The sequence below is a fragment of the Ptychodera flava genome, chromosome 3 (assembly GCF_041260155.1).
Source record: "Ptychodera flava strain L36383 chromosome 3, AS_Pfla_20210202, whole genome shotgun sequence".
Lineage (NCBI taxonomy): Eukaryota > Metazoa > Hemichordata > Enteropneusta > Ptychoderidae > Ptychodera > Ptychodera flava.
Genome location: NC_091930.1, coordinates 48,153,778 through 48,169,003, shown reverse-complemented (window position 1 = coordinate 48,169,003; position 15,226 = coordinate 48,153,778). Strand labels below are relative to the sequence as shown.

The 15,226-nt window shown below is 34.7% G+C and overlaps 2 protein-coding genes across 2 annotated transcripts in view; both read right to left on the bottom strand.

Annotated features, from left to right (window-relative positions):
- Nucleotides 1-9,855: 9,855 nt before the first annotated feature.
- LOC139129350 (uncharacterized) overlaps nucleotides 9,856-15,226 on the bottom strand; it is a 26,686-nt gene continuing 21,315 nt past the window's right edge. Inside the window, exon 10 of the mRNA XM_070694984.1 lies at nucleotides 9,856-10,688. The gene's annotated coding sequence lies outside the window, so the exon portion shown is untranslated. The remainder of the gene's footprint in view (nucleotides 10,689-15,226) is intronic.
- On the bottom strand, nucleotides 9,895-10,641 carry LOC139129351 (tripartite motif-containing protein 3-like). Its single transcript, XM_070694985.1, has one exon. The coding sequence runs from the start codon at nucleotides 10,639-10,641 to the stop codon at nucleotides 9,895-9,897; it is 747 nt and encodes a 248-aa protein (XP_070551086.1).

The window sequence follows — 15,226 nt, the reverse complement described above, 5'->3', positions numbered from 1 at the left end:
GTGTCTGAATCAGCTGAAGCCATAGCTTTACACATGACATAATGGCAATGTTAAGCTGAGAAAGATTATGCGTTCATAACTAATTTAAGTAAAAATCCATGAGTATGCTGATTATAATCAGTTTATTATATTTTACCAAATATTCTAAATGACCTTTAAAGCTGTGGAAGAGTCGATGTGTTCCCCCATATATTCCATTTTTGTGTGCTTAGAGAGATACCACAGTAGTATGGACACTCCTCTTTCATGATGTCACAGTCATTTAGGGTGTCGGGAGATAGATAATTCGCACAGCACTGCCACTGGCGGTTTCGGTCAATTGTGTCATACACTTCAAATTGGAACAACATTTTGATTTAGGCATAGAATGTTATATGATACATATATTTCTAAACAAAATCTGCATGTCAAAACCGACAGCTATTTGTGATCAGTATCTTCAGAAAATTACGAATACAAGAGCATTTAACTTGAGAATGTATGATCACAAATTGGCAGTGGCGCTTTTGACAGATAAAAGGGTGGTGTGTGACTGGTCATGATTTTAGAAAGACTGGTCGAGATTCGAAAAGGAACGGACAGGCTGAAGACAACACGACATGGTGAACATTTCTTCAAGAAAGAAGTATTTGCACAGCTATCATATCTTCATCGGAGCTTCGTTTTTGGCTACGGTCAATGAACTTTCATGTAACACCTTTAATTGGAGTTTGACGATCATCAGCTAATTTCATTGCGTTGTAATTTGACTTGTGAATTCTTTGATTGCGCAATTTCGGAATTTCAGATAACAAACTCATCGGAGCAACCGTAATGACAGCACCTGTATCAACAATTTGATTCATTATACTAACATTGATAACATTAATACCTTATACACAACTATCATCAATATTCATATTACATTCACTCTTAACTTTATCATTTATTCCCTTATCTGGCCGTTCACAGGTACCATCCCCTTGATTCTTTATCCAAACACCTGCCGGCTTTATTTTTTTTCTTGCTATATTCGCCCCTCTGCCAGACAGTTACGAGCAATATGGCCAGGCTGACCGCAATTGTAACATACTTTAACACTTTGCCCAACATTATTATTATTATTACTTGGACATGAAGAGCTAATTTGCCCGACCCCTCCGCAATCATAACAATTTAAACTACATTTTGATTTATTTGCCGATTTTGGAAAGTCTGTTGTCTCCCATTGTTCCTGAAATGTTGTCCATTGTTCCATTGATACGAGTAAGTGTTCTGTCTAAGAATCATCGTCCTCGTATTATTGGCAGTTCTGGTTGTCTGATGAGCTGGTGTAAAATCGTCAACTTTATCGTTGACACTGTTTTTGGGGTTTTTTTTGTTTTGTTTTTTCCTAAAGCTTATCAGGTTGGTCATCTCAAAAACAGAATAAATGCTTGCTAACAAAACAAGTAGCCTAATATGATCCGTAGTCTCCCGCTTCATTGTCGGTAAAGATGGAAAAGAGAAACAGTGAACATTATTGCCTGAAATATCACTACGCCTTACCTCAAAAGTTTCAGTTTGCTTATGTACGTATACTCTTTATTGATCAATATCATACATGGTCGGAATAACAGACCGTATTGACCTTCCAACAAAAAATTTACTGCCTGAATTCATCGTTTATAGGTCACCATGGCAGGAGTGTATTTGCCTACCGTGTACCTGACGTAGGGCAAATGGTCACATTCTCTCAGGTCTTAAACTCATATTTCCAGGCAACATCAGACTGGGGTCACTAGACTGACACCTGAGTTTGCTTTGTAATCAACATTGTGGCCCATATTTGACAGAAGACTATTGTTGCCTGAATACTGCGGTTATAGGTCATCGTGACTGTAGCCCACGTGCGTACCTGTCATTAAACAAGTGGCCACCTGCTCTCGAGTCATAAACCTAGACGGTTTCAGGCAACAGTAGACTGCTGTCAAATATGTACCGCAACTGTTCGTGAAGAAAGATACTCAGAAGATTTCTTTTTTTACTTACGAGCGTTCAGCAGGACATCGTTCGCCAATAGGGAGTCTCGTAGGCAAACACCATTGTACTGAGTAGCAGGCAACTTTAAATAAGTCCAAACTGGCTTACAGCGAATATGATTCAGCTGTTTTGAGGCGGCGTTTACACTTGCCATGAGAAATGGAAAAGCGTACAGCAAAGAGATAGCAGTGGAGACTTGACAGGAGGTACTTTGGCATTATTTTGGCAGGAAAGTGGGAAGCGATGAAATTTCCTGACAGGCCTTTGGTAGAGGAGAAAACGAGTATCAAGGGTAAATTAAATTCGTAGCAGAAGGAGATTATAATGAGATTTGTTCAGAGGAAATTAAAGAGTATGATCTCAAAAACAATTGCGCATGCATCCGCCATGTTTCCAAATCGAAAGCTGCATATTTGTTATATCTAATAACAATAGTGCCAGTTAGGAAATGCAATTTGTAAAAAAAAACATGCACGTATACTCCAGTAGGCATCAATAACAGTTGTAATTTGAAACCGCATCAATCAAGAGCGAATTGAAAGCATTATGCGCATGCGTCGCATACAAATTCAAAAACCTATTCAGCATAAATCCAGATTATATTCAAGAAAGACCTAGGTCGTTTTCACTGAAGCCGTAGAAAGCCCTTTTATGGAACAAAAGATTGTCTTGTATCAATTCCCAATTTGTCCATTCCCTATTTTGATAAGTCTATTCAATATCCAATGATCTCCTTCGAGTCTTTCTCGAAGGATAGGCTCTAACCTTGTATAATTATTGGTATCTATGAACTCAGGCGAGGGGATCAGTGGATGGGACTCCGTCCGTCCAGTGTCATTTCTCTGTAAATGTCGTTGAATATATGTGACAGTGATGTCGCACAATGATTTTGTAAGACCATTGGGCGACCATTATGTTGATATTTCTGCGAACACATTCATTACTACGGTATATTTGAACTGTACTCACTCAAAGTTTTTGTAGGCCTACAGACACACGGACATAACTTGCAGGGTCCCAAGGAGTTACTTCTGCATGGGTTCGATATTATAATACACGTAGTGGTAAATTGTAGTGGTTTAGGGTAATATATATATATATATATATATATATATATATATATATATATAATATATATATATATATATATATATATATATATATATATATATATATATATATATATATATATATCTTTTGGCATGACAACCCTTTTGGCATGACAACCCTTCATGACATTCATGTCTTTAACTCGTTTAATGCTGGTCAGTACGACAGCTCACACTGTTTGCAATTAACATCATTAGAGATGAGCAAAATTTGTAAAGACAGCACAACACTGCATACATACACCCCAATACTCTATCATAAAGAGTTCAAGGTAGACACTCAAGAGTTTATCAAAGACACCGTATACGATTCTCAATACTAGATTGGCGTCTGATTTGCACAGTTCTTAAGGCTGCACAAGTAATTTTTTAGCTCCATAGCCATATGTATATATGGCAATGGAAGCTATTCTTATAGGCTAGGGAAATGTCTGTATGTATGTATGTCTGTATGTCTGTATGTCTGTATGTCTGTATGTCTGTATGTCTGTCCGTCAACATCAAAAACTCCAAAACCGCTGTACATTTCATCTTGATATTTGGTGTGTACATGGATGATGGGCTGTAGATGAGATTTTGTTCAAATGAAGTTGTCATTGCCAAAAATATGCAAATTAAGTGAAAAAATGTAAAAACAGTCAAAATTGAAAAAACTCAAGAACCACTGAGCAGATTACATGAAAAATTAGCATGTAAGTACTTTGGGCTGACATGAAATGATTGTGCACATCTTGGGTCAGTATCTTGGACTTGCTATTTTTCATGAATTTTTTTGGTAATTTTCTCCCATTTTTGGGTCAAAAAATCTCCTGCTCTGAAACCACAAGTCCGATTGATTTGAAACTTGGTATGGAAGTGCATAGGAGTGACCTTTCCCAAATTTGGGCAAATCGTGGTGAAATTTGCATATTTTTAGTTTACACGTCCATAGACTCCCATGTATAAGGCAGATCTCCATAGACTCCCATGTATAAGGCCACGAAAAATAAAAAAATAGTTTCTCATCGTATTCATATTGCAAAAAGGATGCAGTGACACAATTTTAGTCCCCACGGATGAAGTCCAGTGAGCTTATAGATTGGGTCATGTCCGTCTGTTCGTCCATCCGTGAGTCCATCCGTTCACGCATATATCTCGGATATTTTGACAAAATGTCATGTGACCTTGATGACCTTTGATCTCAATATACATATTTGTCCATAACTCAGTAACCACAAGTGCTACCACCCTTCATATATGGTATGATAGGACAGCTTATGACGCCACATATTGTACCTCATTAATTATGCACATATCTAATTTTGAGCGAGCCAATAGAGCTAGAGGTCTGATTTTTGGTATATAGGGATAACTTAGCAAAACAATTTTTTTGACAAAATGTCACGTGACCTCGGTGACCTTTGACCTCAATTATACATATTTGTCCATAACTCAGTAACCACAAGTGCTACAGCCTTCATGTATGGTATGATGGGACACCTTATGACGCCACATATTGTACCTCATTAATTATGCACATATCTAATTTTGAGTGAGCCAATAGAGCTGGAGGTCTGATTTTTGGTATATAGGGATAACTTAGCAATACAATTTTTTTGACAAAATGTCACATGACCTCGGTGACCTTTGACCTCAAATATACATATTTGTCCATAACTCAGTAACCACAAGTGCTACAGCCTTCATGTATGGTATGATGGGACACCTTATGACGCCACATATTGTACCTCATTAATTATGTGCATATCTAATTTTGAGCGAGCCAATACAGCTAGAGGTCTGATTTTTGGTATATAGGGATAACTTAGCAATACAATTTTTTTGACAAAATGTCACGTGACCTCGGTGACCTTTGACCTCAAATATACATATTTGTCCATAACTCAGTAACCACAAGTGCTACACCCTTCATATATGGTATGATGGGACAGCTTATGACGCCACATATTGTACCTCATTAATTATGCACATATCTAATTTTGAGCGAGCCAATAGAGCTAGAGGTCTGATTTTAGGTATATAGGGATAACTTAGCAAAACAATTTTTTTGACAAAATGTCACGTGACCTCAGTGACTTTTGACCTCAAATATACATATTTTTCCATAACTCGGTAACCACAAGTGCTACACCCTTCATGTTTGGTATGATTGGACACCTTATGACGCCACATACTGTACCTCAATAATTATGCGCATATCTCATTCTGAGCGAGCCAATAGAGCTGGATGTCTGATTTTTGGTATATAGGGATAACTATAGGAGAGAAATTTTTTGACCAAATGTCATGTGACCTCGATGACCTTTTACCTAAAATATATGTTTATGTCAATAAATAAGTAACCACAAGTGCTGTCCTTTGTATTTAGTAGGATGGGAGACCTTATGACAACACACGCTTTACCTCATTAATTATGTACACATCTAATTCTGGGCAAGCGAATAGATCTAGAGATCTGATTTTTGGCATATAGGGATTAATTAGCAATATAATTTTTTTTTCAAAATGTCATGTGACCTCGATGACCTTTGACCTTGATTATACATATATATGCATATTTCAGTAACCACAAGTTCTATACCCTCCAATTTTGATAGGATATTAGACCTTAAGATGTCACATCTTGTACCTCATTTATAATGCGCATATGTATTTCTTGGCTGGCCAATACTGCTAGAGGTCTGATCTTTTTTCCCAATTTAGAACCATAACTTAGACATGCCTCATGTGTTTCAAATTGGGAACAATGACATAGACCTATGTGCCCATAGATCTCAACATATACACTCCAGTGATACTTCTTAATGACCACATTTTCCTGCCTCATCAAGACTAATACTCCTATTGCAAGTGGGGACTATGTCATTGTAAATGACTTGTTGAGTTAATGGTTGTATCACAGTATTCGATATATCTAATTCTGTATTTTTTCCATTTTATATTCTGAATAATTACATTAACATATTTCACTGTCTCCAGTACATTTCATTTAAGTATTTTCACTTCATGCACTTTATCCCTTTCACACATGTTCAAATATCTGACCAGAGAACAAACACTAAATAGTCCAGGATGGGAGCTACAGTGTCATTGACGCTATTTTTCATACATACATACATACGTACGTACGTACGTGCGTGCGTGCGTGCGTGCGTGCGTGCATGCATGCATGCATGCATGCATGCATACATACATACATACATACATACATACATACATACATACATACATACATACATACATACATACATACATACATACATACATACATACATACATACATACATACATACATACATACATACATACATACATACATACATACATACATACATACATACATACATACATACATACATACATACATACATACATACATACATTTTTCTCTGTCGAAGACATACATTCCGGCTTTGAAGGGCGAAGAGTCTTTCTGTGTCTCTGTTGCGGTATTAGGGTCACCTACTATACACATATATTTATCATCATGGCAAACACCAAACTACAAGAAAACTGCTAACAGTTGTTTTTTTCAATCTTTTATTACTTATTTGAATTTAACAAACGAATCTTTATGAGCTACTATCGGACTTTACTTTAAAAATCTGGCTATTGCATAAAATAGTTTTCTCAAAACGTAGTACCATAGATAATGACACACATCAAACATCTGACTTGTCAAATCTGTGAAAGGCAAGCATTAATATTCATTATACAGTCACGTGAAATATATCATGAAAATCAAGAAATATTTTGGAATGCGAAACACATTTATTTTTTTCTGAAATGCAGATTATTCGGGATTCAGTCAAGAAATTAATCTACTGGATGTGTTTGCTAAAATGCACAACTTGTGTAAAAAACATCATGAACGTGAAACTCCTGACAGGAAGAAAAGAATTCGATAACACTCAATACTGACACCAAGTAAAATGTTTCTATGCGTATTGAGGGCTGATCTGATACGACGTACGCGTTCTGTGCTGTATAAAACAATTAAATGAGTTCAAATCCAGAAAGTTACAACAGTACATTGTTTTAAAGAAGATATAGCTTTGAAATATCTGACGATCATAAAAAAATATATAACTGTTGGTTTCACTGTCATGCTTTTGAATACCTAACCGCATTCCGAAGTCACGAGTAATACTATGAATAGAAAATGCTTTTGACTTGTGAGACATATAACCCACAACCACGTATTACCATAATTAAAAGTACAATACAACGAAAAATTAAATGCCAGATTCAAAAACGTCTTAACACGATAGATAACACTTCATCAAATCATTTACGATAGCAACGTGGCCGAGGAATTCATAGAGGGCTGGCTTTAGAATACAGCCCAGAAAAAAATTAATGCAAGTCAAAAACTATAATATTCGGAAATAACATACTATTTTTTTGGAAAGTGTCGTTATATTTGGACAATTCTGAATACTTTGTATAATTTTTAAACTAATCCTACAATAATCATGATCTGAAAATATCTATATATATGATAAGAGTGACCAGAAATAGTGTGAAAAAAGGCATTAGGTATACGGCTAAGTAGTGGGAAAGAAAAGAGTAAACAAAAAATCACAAAAGTCTTCAATATTTCTTGAGTTAACATAGCAAAGTAAAGGACTGGTATAAACATGCAGCTATACTGTTTCGGGTACACACGTGATAACAAATGCTAATTCCTGCACGCATCAGTGAATGATAATCTTGTATGCATATAAGCTTACTGTGATCAAAACAATGAACACAGCTAGCTTGCAACACAATAGTCTTACTTAGCAACCGTATACAAGGAAAAAGTAAATTAAAAAACAAGCGAAAACATCTACAATCCAATTAAATGTCTAAATATATACTCTTGTCACGGTATCGTTTAAAAATAAACTGCGATAAAAATGTCAAACTCTAAGAAATACAGTCCATTACAGATACCAATATGCTACGTGCACTTCTGCGCTGAATAAAGCCAACCTGACCAGCCTGACGGCAGAAATTGAAATAGCGCCACCTATCATGGGCTAATGAACTAGCGTAAGAATTTTACACTAATGTGAGTCGGTATGTTGTACATCTCATAAAAACAGACCCTTTTCAAAAACGGAAATAATTACAAAGGTACTGAGGTCTCTTTTCTGTTTCTGAATCAATAACATAACACCCAGCTGTGTTATGTTTGCAAATTCGAACTTTGATATTTTTTCTGGGACTACTTTTTACTGTGGAAGCTATCTAATGAGTAAAGCGTTCGCCTTCAGTCAAAACATTAACAGCTGACAGGTTGCCAGCTGAAGTCATGTGTGGATTTACTCCTGGAATTTTATAAATCTGACGATGTTACAAGAAATCGGAAGGCATTATTCTGACTAGGATGAGTCTCAGAGTGTGTGGACATTGTTCAGGTAAGATCTGATGAGTGTCTTTCTTGAAATCAAAACAAATATGAGAAGATTTCACAGCGATGCTTTGATGAATGTTTACAGTGAATACAACTGTCATTGCAATGCTGTACAGAATTAACAAATGTATTCTGTAAAAAAATATGAAAATTTCAACCGATCACTTTGATTGCCACGTCATAAACTTAATTACATCAAGACGTGAAATTCTAACCCAAACATGACCAGGAAAATCTGGACATTAACTCAGAAATCTAGAAATCATGTTGAAATTTGATTGAATGTTGAATGGAAGTCATGTCAATACTGGACATTCTGCAGAAATATCAAAATATCTCTTCATAAAAAAACATGAAAATTTCAACTGATGACTTTAATATTATGATTTTCAAATTCTTCACATCAAGAGGTAAAATTCTAACCCCAACATGGCCAGGAAATTATGAACATTTCTCTGAAAATAGAAATTATTTGTATTCTCTGTGTCAACATGTACAAATCAAAGCAAACCTGAGCGCAATTTCTCTACAGTATTCAAAATATCACTCTGAAAAAATTATAGAAATTCAGCTGATGTCTTAAATTTTATGATTTTCAAATCCTTCACATCAAGAGGTAAAATTCTAACCCCAACATGGCCAGGAAAATATGAACATTTCTCAGAAAAATGAAATTATTTGTATTTTCTACATGTCAAAACAGTTGCGTTAAGTAAACTTGATCACAATTTCTCTACAGTGTTGTCAAAATATCACTCTGAAAAATTTATAAAATTTCAACTGATGACTTTAATATTATGATTTTCAAATTCTTCACATCAAGAGGTAAAATTCTAACCCCAACATGGCCAGGAAATTATGAACATTTCTCAGAAAAATGAAATTATTTGTATTCTCTGTGTCAAAACAATTGCATCAAACAAACCTGATCACAATTTCTTCACATTTTACAAAAAGTTGACTCTGAAAATAATACAAAATTTCAACCAATGACTTTAATTTTTACATTATTGGATTCCTTACATCAAGATGAGAAATTCTAACCCCAACATGACTAGGAAATTATGAATAGTTTCTGAGAAAAATGAAATTATTGACATTGTTCATGGCATCAAAACAAAGCGGATTACAATTTCTTCACATTTTACAGAAAATTCACTCTGAAAAAAATACAAAATTTCATCCAAGGGTTTCAATTCCACTTGGAGTCATTTCCTGACATCATAACGAGAAATTCTAACCCAAACTTGGCTGAGAAAATATTGAGTTTTGATGAGAAAATCAGGAAAATTGTGTCAGTCATGGTGATGATGTGTTTGTAGGTTGTTCAGTTGTACAATTGTATTTGCTGCAATATTTGCATTGACTGTCTTCTCAGATTTCTTACTTGTAAATGACCTTGACAGTGGAATCACTGACATCTGAATAAACTATTCTACCGTCTGTAAACACTGCAATGTAGTAAGGGTATCCATCTACAGTTACAGTTTCCTGGTATTCACCCTGTCTATCAAATTTCACTATCTTCCTCCAATCTGCCACATAAATATTGTCTGCATTGTCAACTGTAACTCCACATGGATTCTCTAAGTGATCACTTCCAAATTGATTCAATATTTCAAGATTACTGTCCAAAACATAGATACAATTTACATCACCACGACATGACACTATGAGTTGATATTTGCTATTCATGGTCAGAGAGTAGGGCCCACTGAGTTGTTGACTTGAAATAATGTCCCCATCTCCATTACATTTGATTACACAGTCTGCAATGTAGTCTGCTATGAAAACATTTCTGTCTTTATCAACAAATACACCAGTGGGGTGTTCCAGTTTACCCATTGCTATTATTTGTTTCACTTCACTCTTTGCATCACTCACTACAATGCATTTGTTGCCATCATCCGCTGTGTAATAGTCACCATTGTCTGCCATTGCTGTGTCTTGTGGACTGAAATAGTTAGGTAAGCCATGAACTGTGACAGATGTTAGAATCTGTGCAGTGTCTGCTGTTACTGTCTTCACACTGCCAGGCCGGTCCCCAGTTCCATAGTCACAGACAAGTACATGTCCATTGTGGTTTATTGTCAATCCCTCTGGGTAAAAGTATTCTCCTGATGATTCCATGCCATCTCTGGACAATAAAACCCTGACAGTGTTGGACAGTGGTGTACCTTTGGGTGTAAGGTAACAATTTGTAAATGTAGGTCAAAGGTCAACAGCTGATAAAACAATAGTACTGCCATTGAAACATGGTTTTTTGACATGAAGGTGGCAATTTCTTGAAAAAATCTTATCAATTAAAAATTAAATATGGTAAAAATTTTACTAATTTGCATAATTAATTATATTTCACCGATAAACAAATCGTTCAGGCTGGTAATTGTACTTTTTCACCAATTTTTAAATGGTAGTAATTGTTGAATTGAGAAACGACAATGAGTTTTGACATTCTTGAGATTTTGGTAATAATTAAAATTGCTCTGATCAAGTAATTTGAATAATTAATGAATTTAGGCAATTAGGCTTTATCTCCATTGCAGATTGGTGTAATATGCTAGAATTGTGTGGAATTGTTACTGAAGTCATGGCAGTGCCATTGTGTTTCTGTTCAGTGAATTTTATCTCTGTAGTAATTACCAATTTGCATAATTAATGAATTTAGGTAATTAGGCTGTATCTCCATAACGGATTTGTGTAATATGCTAGAATTTTGTGGAATTGTCACTGAAGTCATGGCAGTGTCATTGTGTTTCTGTTCAGTGAATTTTATCTCTGTAGTAATTACCAATTTGCATAATTAACGAACTTGGGTAATTAGGTTGTAACTTGATAATACTTTGGTGTAATAGGCTACAATTTCATGGAAATGCAGCTTACATCATTGCACTTTCATTGCATTTTGTCTTGTAACTTTTATTTCTACTATATTACACATTTGCATAATTACATTTGCATAATTTCTACTATATTTGCACATTTGCATTATTGTATCTCAATAATGGTTCAGTGTCAAATGCTATAATTTTGTGGAGTTGTTTCTTTGGTCATGGCAATGTCATTGCCTTTGGTCCAGTGAATTTTATCTCTATGGTAATGACTTAATTGCATAATTAATGAATTTAGGTAATTAGGCTGTAGCTCAGTAAAGGTTCACTGTAATATGCTACAAATTTGTGAAATTGTTTTTGAAGTGATGACAATACCATTGCCTTTGTTCCAGTGAATTTTATTTCTGTAGTAATTAGTAATTTGCATAATTAATGAATTTAGGTAATTAGGCTGTAGCTCAATTATGGTTTGCAGTGTTTCATCCATGATGGCATCAAAAGGGGGGATTTTTTACCAGAAAATTTAAGGGGAATTTCACCAGTTAATGTGTTCTACTTGTATATCTAAGTCAGAAACCATTGTATGGGCGGTGCGGGGGCAGGGGCGGGAATCCCCCATCCCTCTCTCTTGATGAAACACTGGGTTCGGTGTAATAACAATGTTGTTACCCTGTCACTGAAGCTATAGCAGTGTCATTGTGTTTGTCTAGTGAATTTTATCTCTGTAGTAATGACTAATTTGCATAATTAATGATTTTATGTAATTTGGCTGTAACTCAATTATGGCTTGGTGTAATATGTTACAATGTTGTAACCTGTCACTGAAGCTATAGCAGTGTCATTGTGTTTGTCTAGTGAATTTTATCTCTGTAGTAATGACTAATTTGCACAATTAATGAATTTAGGTAATTAGACTGTATCTCAATAACGGTTCAGTGTAATATGGTAGAATTTTGTGAAATTGTCACTGAAGCTTTTGCTGTGCCATCACATTTTATCCTGTGAATTGTATTAATAATTATTAATTTCCATAATGACTATATACCAAATAGGCAATAGTTTGAATGTTTTTGGTAATTGTTGATGTTGGTTGCAGTAGTATTGTCTTTCTTTATTTTCTGTCCATGGTGTTTACTAATTTACATGTAGCTAGTTAGACAATAACTCAAGAACAGTACGGTCAATGTTGGATACCACAAATTAAATCATTGTACACTCCATATTTTAAATTTTGTTTGTATCTGTATCATGATGTATGGATGTATGTTTGCATAAATGGCCAGTTTTCAGCCTGTTTACTCTCCAAATACACATGACCACATTTAATTCGATTGTCAAAAATAATAAAGCAATTTGCATATCACAAAAAGCAGCTAGTAAGTATGGTTTTTGGCAAGAAACAAGAGGATATGAAATTCTGTAGAATGTCAGAGCTATTACAAAGTGTACAGCTGTTGTCACTTTCACTTCCTGATGGTTTTAGTTCTTCATTTTGATTCCATGTTTTGATTTATTCCAGTGTTTTCACATATTTTACACAACAATCTGACATCACTGCACTGTGACCTGACACATAAACACAGATATCATCATGGAGAGTGCTTTTCACTCTAAACCAGATACAGCATTCTGAAAAATGATATGAGTCAAGCTACACAAAAAGATAACTTAATAGTTAAAATGATCAATTTTGACATTTTGATATATTATGAAATTGTACTTTATCAGCTATCATTTATTGTGCTTCTTTGTAAAAATAGGGCTCCCTAACTTTGCAAAAATGTACTTCAAATTTGACTCCATAAGTTAAACCTTTAGAATGACCAATGTCCTTTCATCAAAAGTGAAAAGACAATAAACTGTACAATGGTAAGCTGTGGGAATGTATAAGTGATTACTCTGAAAATCCTTTGACATAGATTTCCTTTAATTTTTAATTCCTGTGTTTACAGTGATAAGAAACTTGTGCATATTATCAGGCCAAAAAAAATAATAAATAAATTATCCTGTTCCGATAACAAAAATAGGGTAGGTAGGTTGCAAAAATTTTTTTCCAAAATATTTTTATTTTTAAATATGCATTTTTCAGGGGTTCAGGGCGGTCAAACACTGGCCACAACATTTCCAGAAAAATGTATCATACATATAAAAGGAGCAAATAAATAAAGACATCATTGTTCAAGCAAAAATCAAATGCCAAGTAATAAACACGTGATTTTATGGGTTTTGTCTTTCTTCGTTTTACTTAAGTGTTTACGTAGCTCTAAAAAGTTTCGGGTCAGCAGGTAAAAAATAGGGTAGGTCAGGTTATCAGAACAGCACAATTTTTTTTGTTCGGCCTCATCACAGAGGTACAGGGCCACTTTTTTGTGGGGAGGGGGGAGGGTGTGGGCATACAACTTCACTTTGCCAGATCTTTCTAATTGACCTTTTAATTTGTATCAGTTATGAGAAAGGGAATTATATGGAAAATCCCTAAATACAATGCTGAGTTATGTCAACAGGGTATCAACGCTGTTCACATTAACAATACCTTGTAATTGCTGGCTGCTGTCAATTGAATGTGTGAATTAAATCTAAAGTCAAGCCTGTTTTTAACTCTTGATTTTCACAGGTGCTTCATTAATTGATTTTGAATATATAAATTTAATATGTACCAGAGTTTAGGTGTTTGAAATGTATTTAATACACTCTCGGTCTCTGGTGTACATAATTGTGTTGATGGCCTATACCAAATGTAGCCTTCAGCAAAGGGCTTTTCACCTATAGAGGGCGCTGTGCAAATGACACCACGCTCAAAATCAAAGTCAATGTCTGCTGTACACAAGTTGTGTTTATGTTAAACTGAGTAGGGTATCTTTATTTCATAAACTATCAGCATTTGAGAAACATTGAGAATTAAGAAATTATCATCATTGATAAAAATTTCATTTTTAAGATCAAAAACATAATTTGCCAAAGGCTAAGCTGGCTGATTAGTTTTTCATATGATTCAATTGCAGCAGAAATAGTTTTCAGCAAAATAAAAACGAGGAGGAGTTTGAGTTTAGGAATCAATGAGAAACTGAGACATGAATGAACATGTTCAAATTGTAATGAAAGATTTATAAGGGCCATTTTAACTAGGGCTTTTTTCTGATTTTTGGTCAAAAAAAATTTAAAACACTCATATATTAGCATAGAAATTTGTATACCACTTCCATCATGATTCATTAAATGGCCCAAATATGGTGTGTTCATACAATACTGTGTAGATGTACTTTGTTGAAAATATTAAAAATTGTGCAATAGAACTGAAAAAGCCATAATAGCTGCAAATTTTATGCAATATTTTCATAATTTTATTGTCAAACTAAAGTTGGTCATATAACTGTGCTAACTGAAGGACGTGCATAGAAGTATCACTGCTCACTGATTTGCACCATGCCTACATATTTGAACAGGTCAAATAATAAACAGGTGTCACATTCATAAAATGGTGCCCCCAATGGAAAAGTACAAAAAGTACAGTATTTCCTGCACATACCCATTGTGATCATCCAAGAAACAAGCATGATGCCATTTACTTGAATGCACAACACAGGATTGCTGGCATTTTGTTGTTGTAATCTTTGTTTCTCTGTCACGTGATTAGTTTTGGCAGGAAATCTAAAATGATTTTAAAAGTTTTAAATTTCCATGCCACTTTCAACACTGTGTTTCTGTTTTTATGGGTCTTATTCAAAGAAAACTCTTTGAAAACTAAAGATATTTTTAGATCAGTTTATTTCACATTCACAGCTATCGTCACTTTGATTACTAAAAGTATTATGAAATACCGGTAATGTGCGAGTGAAATAATCTTTTATTTTTAAGCCTTTCATTGGATTTTTAAGGAAGTT

Excerpts from the sequence above, each read along its gene's own strand:
- LOC139129351 (XM_070694985.1), bottom strand. The coding sequence starts at position 10,641 with ATGGAATCATCAGGAGAATACTTTTACCCAGAGGGATTGACAATAAAC.